Genomic DNA, 13,904 nt, shown 5'->3' with positions numbered 1-13,904 from the left:
CATCTGCTTCTTGTGCTCCAGGCCTGATGCAAGGCAGCACTTTTCAGTGATGCCCCAAGACCATGTCATGGGCTGAGGTCCCTCCAACACCCTGAGCCCACATTTAAATGAGGGCTTAGACCAGAGGTCTTCAAACTTTTGGATGCTGAGACCCCCCTGTCAAAATTTTCCAGTGTAAGGACCCCCTTCTGATTCTCACATTCAACAGATACTTCAATGGTCACCGAAAATCATTTTGATAGCAAACCTCATAGATCACCTCTCAGCTATCTTCCCTCACCCTTCAACAGTAGCCCTCCTCTCTGCCCTCACCTCTCCTCTTGCGTTTCGGCACTTCCTTCGACACTTCACAATTCTCCTCATCCCTGACCCCTTAAATCGAATTCTCCCCCTCCCTTGCTGCCCTCGTCACCTCTCTTGGCTGTCTCCTCTCACCCTCTCACTCTTTCACGTCTCTCACCTTGCGTCTGCTCACTTCAGTCATCCACCCCTTCTCTCCAATTCCCTCTCATACCCGCATCCTGCCTGTCACTCCGCACCTCTCTCCTTGCCTTCCAGTCGGCCTCGCATGGACCCATACGCATTCATAACATATTATGGTACGTGTTGTGCGCCCAATATTTCTTCTGTAAGTATAGGCACAGTATGTTTGTTTTTATATTTTAGCTGTTTATTCCTATTTCTTCGTTATACATCATCTTCCAAGTATTTGCCCTTATTATTCTCTTGCTCCTTATGCAAAGTTTGAGGGGCACTTCGCAAGTTTGGGGTAAAGTAACCCTTTAATCCAGATTGTCCTTGAGCTTTTTTGTTGCTATGGTTCATAGGACACAATATATGCAAAAACGCAGAATAGAAATGTTAAAGTCTGGCTCCATGTTTACCTCTGTGTGTATCCTCATGCAGCACTTTGACACTCTTCTGAGCCTTAACTGTGCTTCAAAAAATATGCAAAATAATATGAGAGGCCTTAAAATTTAGCAACCAAAACAGGCCCGAGGCTAATATACACATGCCTTATTAAAACAGCCCTTTTTGCCAGGCCTACGGAATAATCTACCTTATTTTAAAAAAAATGAGAGAATCTACAAGGAGGACGAAATTATTGTGGGAAACAGTTTTAGGCAGGAAATTCTTATAGATAAGAATGTGTGTGCATGGTGAAAAGTCAGGGCATGGTGGACGAGGCAGCTTACTTACAAGTTCTACAAAGCTTCGTTTGCTTTGGCAACATGGAAACAGCTTAGAGAGGCAAAGGCAGCCACGAGGAATGTATAGGCATTTATATAGCGCACTACTTACCCGTAGGGTCCCAAGGCGCTTCGACCGCTGCGAAACCCTTCCTGGCTTCCCTGAGAGATGGTCCCTTAATGGGTATCTCCAGGGTGAGACCAGGCATCCCCGGCGGTCTGGTGGGGCCGTTAGTGAAGATGAGGCAAGCTAATGCCCAGAGTTGCCGAGTGTGATCGCTGATCAGAGTGGGCACCCAGGCGAGAGAATTATCGAGTCCGCTGACCCTGGTCCAGAAACCTGCCGCGCCGGGAATCGAACCCTGGTCCCGGGCCGTCCTCTGCTTTCGGGTCTGCCGCCTCTAACCAGTGAGCCACACTACTTCACTGGAGGAAGAAGCACGAAAAGGACACCGGCTGAAAAAACAGCAGCAGCAACGAGATAGACCGGGAAAGGCAACAGGACGGAGTGCAAGGAAGCGGGACAAAATAATATGGAAGCACTCCTGAGAATTTCAGAGCTGCATATTTATGGCCTCAGTTACCGGCCCGGCCTTTCCTGATGTTCATCCTGCAGTCTCTCTGATTGTTGGACAGTCGTGGATGACGTTGTATTCTTTTACGATGTCCTCCAATCAGAGAGCACATTGAGACACCCCACTCTGAAGCCAAAACGAAGATCAAACGTTTTGGATTCTGGATCCAGGCAGTTCCGTGCAGGAGTGCAACCGGGAATGCGCGACCCCCTTTGTATGTCTCCACGCCCCCCCCACCCCTGGTGTCCTTGCAAAAAAAAATATTGCAGGTAGAAAGAGTACTTACGCACCAGGATTGGATTGGGATTGAAAATCGGCCCGGGCAGGCAAAAAAAAAAAATCGCCCTACATTTGCATAATCACTCCTCAAATCACTGCTATGGCGTAATCATATAAAAAAAAATTTAGGGGGGGGGGGTAAAACAAATGCACGCGTTAGTTTACAGTGGTGAAACAAGTTAGGCCACTTCTCCTCAGGCCCCCTGGCCCCAATCAGTATATGCACACATTAATGGGCCGGCCAGCGAGACAAAGGGAGTGACACCTCTTGCCTGTTGCTAAACGGAAGTAATGAGCGCCCATCTGCCTCAAGAAAGGCCACTCAGACACCTACTGGGCCGCTGGCTGTATTCGAACAATGGAGACAGCGCCCAAATGGCCACCCCACCCGAATGCCCGCGTTACCAATCCGACGCTGTTACGTACCCATTACTACATGGATCAGAGTTTCCACACTTTTTACCCACAATACATTTTGGCGGGATTGACTTGTGCTACCAATCCCTGTGCACACTGCTTTTGCAAACAGATCGGAATTCACAATTCCAGTTGCAATCTGGGTTTCTCCAGGTTCTAGGACTTGCATTGACTCGACAACTGGTAAATTAATTGTTTCTCCTTTGCATTATGGATCGTTACACCAGCTTGTTTTTTTTTCCATTAGTTTGACTCTGTTTTTAATTGGATCGATTGGACAAAGTGGTAAAAACACCACGTTGTTTCACATTATTTACTTGAGTATGAGCAAGGCGTCTTCTCAGCAGAGGCAACTTACTTAATGCAACCGCCCCAGCCTGAAATAACTCATAAACAAGCACAGTGAAAGGCAATAGGTCTGCCGCTGTTCGTCAGCCTTTTGGCAATTCTTGCTTTGGTTTGACATGTTTTTTTCAAAAGTTTATTGTTCTAGAAGCTGCTGAGTGTTCATCAATCTAAACAAATGTTTTGACTCGAGGCAAATATGTTTTTGCCTAAAAAAAAGCACAGATTACGATTGTTTTCCTTGGCACTGAAGGGAACTACTTTGTGTGTAGGTGTGCTGAATGTGAAAGGGAACTATGCTGTAATTCACAGTGCTGTAAGCCAATGGCTAAAAAGCTCTGATGCGTTGCCCCTTGATTCATGCTTGAGTCATTTGGAGAAAAATGTGACTGACACAGCCACAGACAAATGAATGAACTGTGGCTGAAACCCCATGTAAGTAACTATGTCACACACATAATTTTATTGAAATCAAAAGGTCTTGGCTAACACAGACCTAAAAACACTCATACTTTCACTGCCAGCCTCTTACCTTTGAGAAGGAAAGGAAGAAGGAAAGAAAGAAAGAAAGAAAGAAAGAAAGAAAGAAAGAAAGAAAGAAAGAAAGAAAGAAAGAAAGAAAGAAAGAAAGAAAGAAAGAAAGAAAGAGGGAAAGAAGTGAAAGATGGAAAGAAAGAAGAAGTGAAAGAAGACAAGAAGGAAAGGAAAGAAAGATGCTAAAAAGGCAAAAAACAAAAAGAAAGGAATGAAAGAAGGAAAGATAGAAAGAAAGAAAGAAAGAAAGAAACAGAGAAAGAAAGAAGTGAAAGATGGAAAGAAAGAAGTGAAAGAAGACAAGAAGGAAAGGAAAGAAAGATGGTAAAAAGGCAAAAAACAAAAAGAAAGGAATGAAAGATGGAAAGAAAGAAGGAAAGGAAAGAAGGAAAGAAAGATAGAAAGAAAGAAAGATAAAAAGGAAAGGAAATAAAGAAGGAAACAAATAAAGAACGAGGAAGGAAATACATTTTTTTAAAGTGTTACAAGTGTTGCAAATTAAAACTTACAAAGGCTGATTTTCTTCCTGGACAAAGTTTATTAAAGAGCCATTGGTGAAACTGAGTCCAGAAAAAGCGTGTTCTGAGGAATTGACTGCTTATGAATCCATATGTACAATAATGAAGCTTTTGGTTTGTGCACTGCATGCACAGGTAAAGCAAGAATAAATGAAAACAGAACAGTTTCAAATGAATGCAATATCTTATGCTGTGAAATACCAGCACCACTGTGCCACTGGAGTCAAGTCATACCTGGCTGATGAATCAGCGTGAAACCGGTCCTGGGTTGTCGGTATTCCAGTTCTTCAAGACTTCTCTCACTGGAGTAGGGTCAAGACTGATTTGCATATAGCTGTATCCAAACTGAGGTGGCATGGTGCGGCAAAAATGATGGATTCGGATGCGGCCCAAGCGATATCCAGTTGCTGAGATTAATTAGACATTCCATCCATCACCTTGTTGTAGAAGTGAAATACCAGCAGTCAGATAAACAAAGGACACTTCAAATGAAATTCACAACAGCAATGGCAGTAGATATTAACTGATAAAGCATTGAATGTGACCTGTACTCACACTTGGTAGAAAAGTCCTGCTTTCACCTCAGGCTATACACACAAAGGCGACTGTATAGTAATTCTAAATGAAAAACAAAGACACTGGCCCTGATAGGAACTACTTTGTGTGTGGATGTCGCCTTTGGGAAAGAGCAAAATGCAGCCACTCAAAGTGAAGTTAACCAGTGGTTGAAGTAGGGTGATACACTGCCCCATGCTGTATGCTTTAGTGGACGGAAGCAAAATGTGAATGCCACAACAGACCAATAGACGAAGAGGGCTGGCTGAAAGCAGGGTAAGTAAATATATTATGCATATAATTTGAGTAAACTCAAAAGTTCTTGGCTAACTCCAGACCGAAAGCTGCAGGTAAATCAGAGGTGTTGAAATTTACTGTAAACATGAGGCTGGGCATCAGATACTTTCTTCCAGGCTAAAAGTCAGTCCCATACTTTTGTCTTTCCTCAAAAACTACCAACAATCTTTTGATTAACATGCACACAGGCTATCGTGTTACTGCTAGTCGGGAACTGCAATGCTATCGATTGTAGCACACCTGTTTGCATTTATCATAGAGTTTGCAGACAGGAGACATCGTTTACATCGAATGTGCTATAATGCATTATATTACAACGCGGTCATTACAACGACCACGTTGTTACAACGCGAACCATTACATTGCAAGTTGTTTCAACGACTTGCTGTAGGGGACACGCTGGTGTTGGATTTACAATCCAACACCTTCCCTGCTATTACACAAACTGGAGTAGGAATAGTAAATTATACTATTCCTAAATCCAGCGCACCCCCTACAGCAAGTCGTTGTAACGACTTCAGATGTAATGGTTTGTGTTGTGACAACGCGGTCATTGTAATGACCGCGTTGTAATGGAAGGCGTTGTAGCGCATTCGTTGTAAAGAGATATATTCGCCTCATCTTAAAATGAACTTGTTTCTTCAGCGCCCTGAGCGCCCTCTAGAGGCAGAGGCAGATTGATCTGGAAGGGGGATACCTCCTGCCATTCCTGGGCTAGTACTGGCCAATCATTCCCAACTGGTCCTCATAATATTAGGTCTGTTGGGATCTGGCATATAAGGGCTCCTTATCCACCTTGTGTGAATCTCCCAGTGCAGTGGTGTCCTTGGGAGACCGTGAGGTTTCAAAGACAGACGGGCACAGTGCACGTGAAGGTGTGAGGCTCCTGTCCACGGGCTTTACTCCTCAAATCCCTCATGAAGCTGCCGGTAAATAAAGAGCTTTAAGTCAAGCGTGCATAACATTCCTGCTGTCTAATCTCGGCAGAGGATGAAAAGAAGGGGCTGTGACTGGCGTAGAACCCTTGGTGTGCTCAGCTCAGCCTTTCATTGTTTTCTCCTTTCCATCCTCTTAGTCCGGGGATTAGGTGCTTCAATCTGTCGTCACTTCCTTATTTCACTGTTCGCGATCCGGGCCTGGCCACGTGACAGGACTAGTGAGAGTAACCAACATGAAAGGTGTTGACTGCAAAATGTAAAAGGGTAGCACCTTCTTTGTTTTTAAAAGGATTCCTTTATTGGGTTGCTCACAGATGCCTGGATGTACATCTAGATACATATTGAGGGCGATGAAGTATTGTTGGGTCCCTGTAGTCCCCCCATTTCCTTTCCTGTTGCAGGTTTGCGGTGCCTTTCTCCGCAGGCAGGGGTCATTGGAATGGCTGACAGTAAATGCAGCACACTGAATTCAGCAACCAAGCAAACCAGCTGGAGGAGACTCGCCCTTGAAGCCAGCCAGCCTCTCCTCTCTTGGTAATGCAGGCTGAGAGAGGTTACTGTTAGGAGTTACCATTGTGAAGATATTTCATTTCAGTTATTGTAACACCGCTGTGGAACTACTTAATTCGAATAACAAATTTCGTAACAGGATTATGGTTTTGTTGATAATGTAATTGCTATCTCCCCGACAGAACGATTGTAGCTTTACTTAACTTACCCGGGTTCTGAGGGACACTGGGTTCCCCCATTGTATCTATACAAGAACAAACTGTGACACAAAATTGATCCTTTCTCACTTTTCAGGGTTGTCGACACCGCTAAGAACACCTGAAACAACCGCTCATAGCATGCATGCACAGAGCGATCTCTTTCTGTGGAACTTTTCCCATCAAGAAAGTAATCACCTGTTCATACCTTTGCCTCCCCTCAGGAGAGGGTACTTCCGTCTGAGCCACTCTTGGGGGCTCAGCATTTGGCCACTTTAACAACACCTTACATTCAGCCAGCAAGTCACTGGGAACCACACTGTCGAAGAATGTATTCAAATCTTCCCAAAAAAGTATGAAATCTTACTAAACCGATAAGCATAAGTGTTCAGCAAGTCGGGATTCTCCCTCAATTTTGGGAATTGATTGGTAAATACAGCAAGATCACCTCAACGTCAGGGTACATGCACATATCACATGAGCAGCCCCACCACGTGGCAGACTGTCATAAGTGTGGTGATGACAATTAAGTGCTGGTGCCCAGCACCAGAAACCACCAGCTCAAATTAAGCACTGGTTGATTCTGAAGCTATAGCTCTAGTAAATAATTGATTTTCTTTTGATATTACTATAACGATAACTATTGACAATTGGCAGAGCTGTATCATAGGCGAGCTGCTTAGTTGTGATTCACGTCTGTTTTTTTTTATATTCTTATTTAATTTAATCTTCTGTAATATTAGGTTAGCCACTTCTCACTCTGGCCTTAAATTTACTTCGACATATAAAACAAGCAAGCCTAAGAGCCCTGCATGTTTTACCAGTGTTGTGGCCTTTTGCAAACACAAAAAGGATTGCGACATTGAGATCGGTAAACTTTATATTTTTTTATTAGGTAATAACGTAATGAGAAACACCTACAAATAATGTAAAAGTATACAAAATTGCTCAAAGTTTACATTATCTTTTCAATAAACTTGAACCGTATTGTTGCAATCATATTCCAATGAATTATTTATTGTATTTTTTTCCACTGACGTGTCTAAAAACACTTTCCACATTTTGGAAACATTTTTGGCTGAGTAATGTCGTTGTGCAGAACTCTCTTCTTTTGTAACAATTTGAAGGTTTGCAATTTCATTTCCTGTATCAGTGGCTACAAGATTTGCAGTTGCACACAATCATACAAACAAGGCTGCTATAATAAATCAGCTCATGTCTAATTTGGATGTTAATGTCGGCAGCCTCAACAGGTGATGGCTCGAGTGTTAGTTGTCTAGCAAAATGATACAAAAAAGTGGAAGTATTGTTCTAATGCTGCTTCAGGGATAGGGAGGGGTGGGCCTAAAACATATGCCCAAATCTGATTTATCTTCATTGTAACGTCGGTGACACTCATATGTCTAGATTTGGGATACATTTATTTTTGTTTTGCTGAATTATGATATAATTGTCATTTTGTAAGATATTGCATCCACCTCAAGTCCGTACCTCAAAATGTGAATCTTTTATTAACATTGTTGCACCTCATTTTCATGATTTGCATTTTAGATGTTTACGTGCACTTGGACTCAACATCATACTGAAGTAACCACTGTATACTTGGGATGCAGGGCGCGAGCCACACTACTACATTGTATCAATGGGATCTGAATTCATGTTAATTGAATATCGACCACATTCTGTTCTAAGTCCACACCGAATCTGCATAATAGGCATAATCATTTTATCTAATACCCACATCAGTTGGTCAATTCAAGTAAACTTAATTTCTGTTCTGTGAATGCCATTTCCCTGTTATGTGCTCTCCATCTAATTACTTTAGGGCTGCGGTAGTATATGATATAAAGGTCCAGGTCCAGGCATCTGATTTCCCATAGTAAATTCACATTGTCTGCCTTCCACAGGAAAACGTCAGTAAAAGATGATCAAACAAGGACTTCAATGTGCAATAACGGATATGTTCTGAGCTTGACATGCCGCGGCACTCTGAGGGTTCATGGACAAATGTGCTCCTTGTGCCGTTTAGGGTTCATGGACGAGTGTGTCCCTCATGTCGTTTAGGGTTCATAGACAAGTATGCCAGTCGTGTTGTTTAGGGTTCATGGACTAGTATGCCCCTCATGCCATTTAGGGTTTATGGAGAAGTGTGCCACTCATGCCGTTTAGGGTTCATGGACAAGTGTGCCAGTCGTGTTGTTTAGGGTTCATGGACAAGTATGCTCTTTGTGCTCTTTAGGAATCATGGACAAGTGTGCCCCTCATGGTATTTAGGGTTCACGGACAAGTGAGGCCATCATGCTGTTGAGGTTTCATATACAAGTGGGCCCCTCATGCTGTTTAGGGTTTACTTACAAGTGCGCCCCTCATGGTGTTTAGAGTTCACAGACAAGTGTGCTCCTCATGTTGTTTAGGGTTCATGGACAAGTGGCCCCTCTTGTCGTTTAGGGTTCATGAACAAGTGTGCCCCTCGTACTGTTTAGAGTTTATGCACAAGTGTGTCCCTGTGCTGTTTAGGGTTCATGGACAAGTGTGCCCATCATGTCGTTTAGGGTTCATGGAGGAGTGTGCCACTCATGCCGTTTAGGGTTCATGGACGAATGTGCCACTTATGCTGTTTTAGGGTTCATGTACAAGTGTGCCCCTCATGTCCTTTAGGGTTCATGGACAAGTGTGCCTCTCGGGCTGTTCAGGGTTCATTGAAAAGTGTGCCCCTCGTATCATTTAGGGTTCATAGATAAGTGTGCCTCTCGTGCTGTTCATGGTTTATGGACAAGAGTGGCCATCATGTTGTTTAGGATTCATGTACAAGTGGGCCCCTCATGCTGTTTAGGGTTCACTTACAAGAGTGTCCCTCATGGTGTTTAGGGTTCAAGGACAAGTGTGCCTATCATGTCGTTTAGGGTTCATGGACAAGTGTGCCCCTCATGTCATTTAGGGTACGTGAACGAGGGTGCCCCTCTTGCTGTTTAGGGTTCATGGACAAATGTACCACTAGGGTTCATGGAAAAGTGTGCCCCTCATCCTGTTTAGGGTTCATGGACAAGTGTGCCAGTCGGGTTGTTTAGGGTTCATGGACAAGTGTACCCCTCATGTTGTTTACGGTTCACGGACAAGTGTGGCCATCATGCTGTTTAGAATTCATGTACAAGTGGGCCCCTCATGCTGTTTTGCGTTCACTTATAAGAGTGCCCCTCATGGTGTTTAGGGTTCACAGACAAGTGTGCCCATCATTTCATGGACAAGTCTGCCCCTTATGTTGTTTAGGATTTATGGACAAGTGTGCCCCTCATGTCGTTTAGGGTTCATGGAAGAGTGTGCCCCTCCTGCTGTTTAGGGTTCATTGACCAGTGTACCACTAGGGTTCATGGACAAGTGTGCCCCCCATGCTGTTTAGGGTTCATGGACAAATGTGCCACTCATGCTGTTTAGGGTTCATATATAAGTGTACCCCTCATGGTGTTTAGGGTTCATGGACAAGTATGCCTCTCGTGCTGTTTAGGGTTCATGGACAAGTGTGCCTCTCATGCTGTTTAGGGTTCATGGACAAGTGTACCCCTCATTCTGTTTAGGGTTCACGGACAAGTGGGCCACTCCTGCTGTTTAGGGTTCATGTACAAGTGTGCCCCTCATGGTGTTTAAGGTTTCCAGGCAAGTGTGCCCATCATGCTGTTTAGAGTTCATGCATAAATGCGCCCCTCATGGTGCTTAGGGTTCATGTACAAGTGTGCCCCTCATGCCGTTTAGGGTTCATGGACAAGTGTGACACTCATGCTGTTTAGGGTTCATGGACAAGTGTGACACTCATGCTGTTTAAGGTTCATGGACAAGTGTGCCCCTCCTGCTGTTTAAGGTTCATTTACGAGTGCACCACTCATGCTGTTTAGGGTTCATGTATAAGTGTACCTCTCATGGTGTTTAGGGTTCATGGACAAGTGTGACATTCATGCTGTTTAGGGTTCATGGACAAGTGTGCCCCTCCTGCTGTTTAGGGTTCATGTATAAGTGTACCTCTAATGGTGTTTAGGGTTCATGGACAAGTGTACCTTTTGTGCTGTTTAGGGTTAATGGACAAGTGTGCCCCTCATGCTGTTTAGGGTTCATGGACAAGTGTGCCACTCATGCTCTTTAGAGTTCATGTATAAGTGTACCTCTCATGGTGTTTAGGGTTCATGGACAAGTGTGCCTCTCGTGCTGTTTAGGGTTCATGGACGAGTATGCCCCTCATGTCGTTTAGGGTTCATGGACAAGTGTGCCTCTCATGCTGTTTAGGGTTCATGGACAAGTGTGCCACTCATGCTGTTTAGGGTTCATGTACAAGTGCGCCCCCCCCCGTGGTGTTTAGGGTTCAACACTCATGCTGTTTAGGGTTCACGTACAAGTGTGCCCCTCATGCTGTTTAAGGTTCCCAGATTAGTGTGCCCATCATTCTGTTTAGGGTTCATGCATAAATGCGCCCTGGTGATGCTTAGGGTTCAGGTACAAGTGTGCCTCTTGTGCTGTTTAGGGTTGAAGGACAAGTGTGCCCCACATGCTGTTTAGGGTTCATGGACAAGTGTACCCCTCATGGTGTTTAGGGTTCACGGACAAGTGTGCGCCACATGCTGTTTAGGGTTCATGGACAAGTGTACCCCTCATGGTGTTTAGGGTTCACGGACAAGTCTGCCCCTCATGCTATTTAGGGTTCATGGACAAGCATGCCACTCATGCCATTTAGGGTTCATGTACAAGTGCGCCCCCCGTGGTGTTTAGGGTTCAACACTCATGCTGTTTAGGGTTCATGGACAAGTGTGCCACTCATGCCGTTTAGGGTTCATGGACAAGTGTGACACTCATGCTCTTTAGGGCTCATGAACAAGTGTGTTCCTCATGCTGTTTAGGGTTCATGGACAGGTGTACCACTGATGTTGTTTAGGGTTCATGGACAAGTGTGCCCCTCATGCTGTATAGGGTTCATGGGCAAGTGTGCCAAGGATGCTTTTTTAAGAAATGGTGATGCTGCTGTAAGCATCAGTCAGTCCTGCCCTTCTTAACACATGTTGAGGTTACCTGCTTCGCAGAGGGTAAAATCGTAATGGGGTAATTTTTCGGAGCAAATGTAACTACTGTGAATTCTGGGAATTCCTGTGCAACCTGTTCTTGTACATCCTCTTTTTATCTCTCCTATGCATGACAGAACGGGGAAACCTATTATCTGTCCTGGTCCAGCCCCAAAGAGATCCCCCCAGTCTAGTACTATACTGCCTCTAAACTCTCTAAACAGGAATACAAGCAACCTCAGCCCCCTTGACCCTTTTGGCCCCGTGAATGATGTGCACTATGTGTCTGTGGCAGGGTAAGCTTGGGGCCCACATTTGAACATGCCATTCCCTCTCGTAGGTTGACCACAGCAACAACTGCAATTGATTCTTGAATCAATTTCAACCATTGAGAATACCTCTGGGTTGCATTCCATTCCTTCGATTTGTTTCTCTTCTGTGTCATTAGTTAAGGGAACCAACCACATGAAAGTAAGTCTAGGGTTCGTCCAAATGAGCAGTCCAGTTCCTACTGCTGGTTCATGTCCTCTTTGAAGTGGAGCCCAAGCAGTCACATGCATAGAGGGCCGTCCCCTGGTTGCCTGTTTTCCAAGAGTTCCTGCCCTGACTGAAAGGGCAGATTAGGGACATAAAGCAGACGCGTGGTTGTGCCTGATTATGATAAATAGATGTTAATAGGTTTACAATTGCACACTTCTATAGGACACTAAGATTCTTAGTAGCCATTCCACTGATTCTGCAGACTCGCATTTTTTTCTGGTCCCTAATTGCTGCTGGACGGGCAGGTATCAGCCCCTATCATCAGCCTCAGCAGAGGGTTATACCAATGTCTGCCCGGCAGGCTTTAGAAACTAAAGAGAGACACGGATCCCCGAGAGATGGCTAATCCATCACATTGTTCCACACATACACTTAAAGGTGACAACCAATGAAAACGGTTAATGCAATAGCAAGATGGCAGGGCTCCAGCCAAGGCGCTGCCTCGCATACAGATGTGCCCCCTGTCCAGGCAGAGGCGCGGGCAGCTTGTTGCATCCCGGACGCCGCGGGGGCGGGGCTGCAGCCTCGGAGATGTAACGCGAGCTCCCTCTTATTCTATTGAAAACTAATTATGAATCGGTCCCTGCGCCGGCCTTGCGCCGTTCTGTGAGCTCAGCAGTCTGCATGTCGGGCCTGAATTATTAATAACGATAAACGGGTGGGGGGCGGCGGAGCCGGGCAGCTCGGTGACTTTAGTCTGTTCTTCCAGCAAGTTGCGGCCACTGAGGCTGCTTGGCCGCCGGTCACTGGTGCTGACAGGATGGGGGAGCGCAGCCCCTGCGAGGAGGAGCCCCCCGAGGGGCTGTGCCAGTATGCGCAGAGGATAACAGCCTGCTTTGGAGTCAACGGTAGGAGATTTAACATTTCTGGCACTCCTAAATGCTACTTTTTCTATTTATTCAATTCAAATGCACAGGGTTATTTGACCTAAAACCCTATATGGGTGAGTAGATTACCTGTGATTTGAAGCCCTGACTAGCAGTTTGCACATAGACCTCTTGGCCCACATTTTAAGAGCCCCTGCTTAGGGTTGGGGGTAGGGAGGGGGTTGGATTTTCCATTGATGGGGGCAGTGGGATTTAATTTTAAAAGCAAGGAGTGCCAGCATCTTTCCTGCCCTGGCCTACGCCTCTGCCCTGTCTGCGGTGCAGCTGTCCCCTGCACCACTGGAGGGTGGAGCGCGCAGGGTGTGGCCGCTCCCGGCTTGTCTGCATTTGTTGCGCTGGTCTGCGGCAGGGTTTGGCGCCTTCTCGTAAGCGTCGCGATCTGTATGGAACCGAGAAGGGATGGTGTCTGAAGGATGCTCGTCTCCAGACTGCTGCCAGGAATGGCCACTTAGCAGACAACATTGATTTAATTTTCTGCACCAGCTTTATGGCTCGCGGCTCCACAGAACCCTTTTTATTAGACTGAGCACTGCTCTTGGACCCAGTATGGATTTTGCACATATCACTGATCACTCTGTCTGACTAAAGTGGCAAACATTGATAGGTCCACAGTGATCATTTTAGGGTATCGATGACCTTCTATTCCTACCTTGTAAGTATATATGTGTTATTTAGTGCGAACCAAGCCAAAAGGCGCAGAACGCTATGCAGGGTCAAAGGCAAAGACACAGTCAACGTGAGTTTGGTTTCTAAGAGCAAAAGTGGACATTTACTGCATCATGATGTAGCACTCTTTAGGGAGGGGGCTTCACTTTGTGTTTCTATTTCCACACACACCGCCGCGATCTCTGTAAAGGATGTTAGGGAATTGGAAGAAGTTCAGAAATCGGTCATGGATCTAATTAGAGAGATTGGAGACAGAAATATGAGCAGTGATCTCACACAGGCACAAATGCTCTCCTCAGAGAAGAGTAGGTTGACCGGGGATTTCTTTCCTTGCCCATTGAAGAGTCTCAATGTGGGAAATGATGGAGCTTGTCATCCACGGAACAAGAGTATTTATGGCCATCAACTGAGACTGGA

The 13,904-nt window shown here is 45.2% G+C and overlaps 1 protein-coding gene across 2 annotated transcripts in view; it reads left to right on the top strand.

Moving 5' to 3' along the window:
• Nucleotides 1–13,904, top strand: part of ABLIM1 (actin binding LIM protein 1) — an 899,845-nt gene that overhangs the window by 217,804 nt on the left and 668,137 nt on the right. The window contains exon 1 of one of the 2 annotated variants that reach the window (XM_086922888.1): nucleotides 12,662–12,782. The exons of the other annotated variant lie outside the window; for it this stretch is intronic. Within the exon in view, the coding sequence (XP_086779014.1) occupies nucleotides 12,695–12,782 (88 nt within the window). The 5' untranslated portion in view covers nucleotides 12,662–12,694. Of the gene's footprint in view, nucleotides 1–12,661; nucleotides 12,783–13,904 lie in introns of those variants that run through there. 2 annotated transcript variants of the gene reach the window in all.

Source organism: Lissotriton vulgaris, chromosome 5 (genome assembly GCF_964263255.1).
Source record: "Lissotriton vulgaris chromosome 5, aLisVul1.2, whole genome shotgun sequence".
Lineage (NCBI taxonomy): Eukaryota > Metazoa > Chordata > Amphibia > Caudata > Salamandridae > Lissotriton > Lissotriton vulgaris.
Note: the sequence above shows the minus strand (reverse complement) of the source record. Positions and strands in the feature narration are given on the sequence as shown.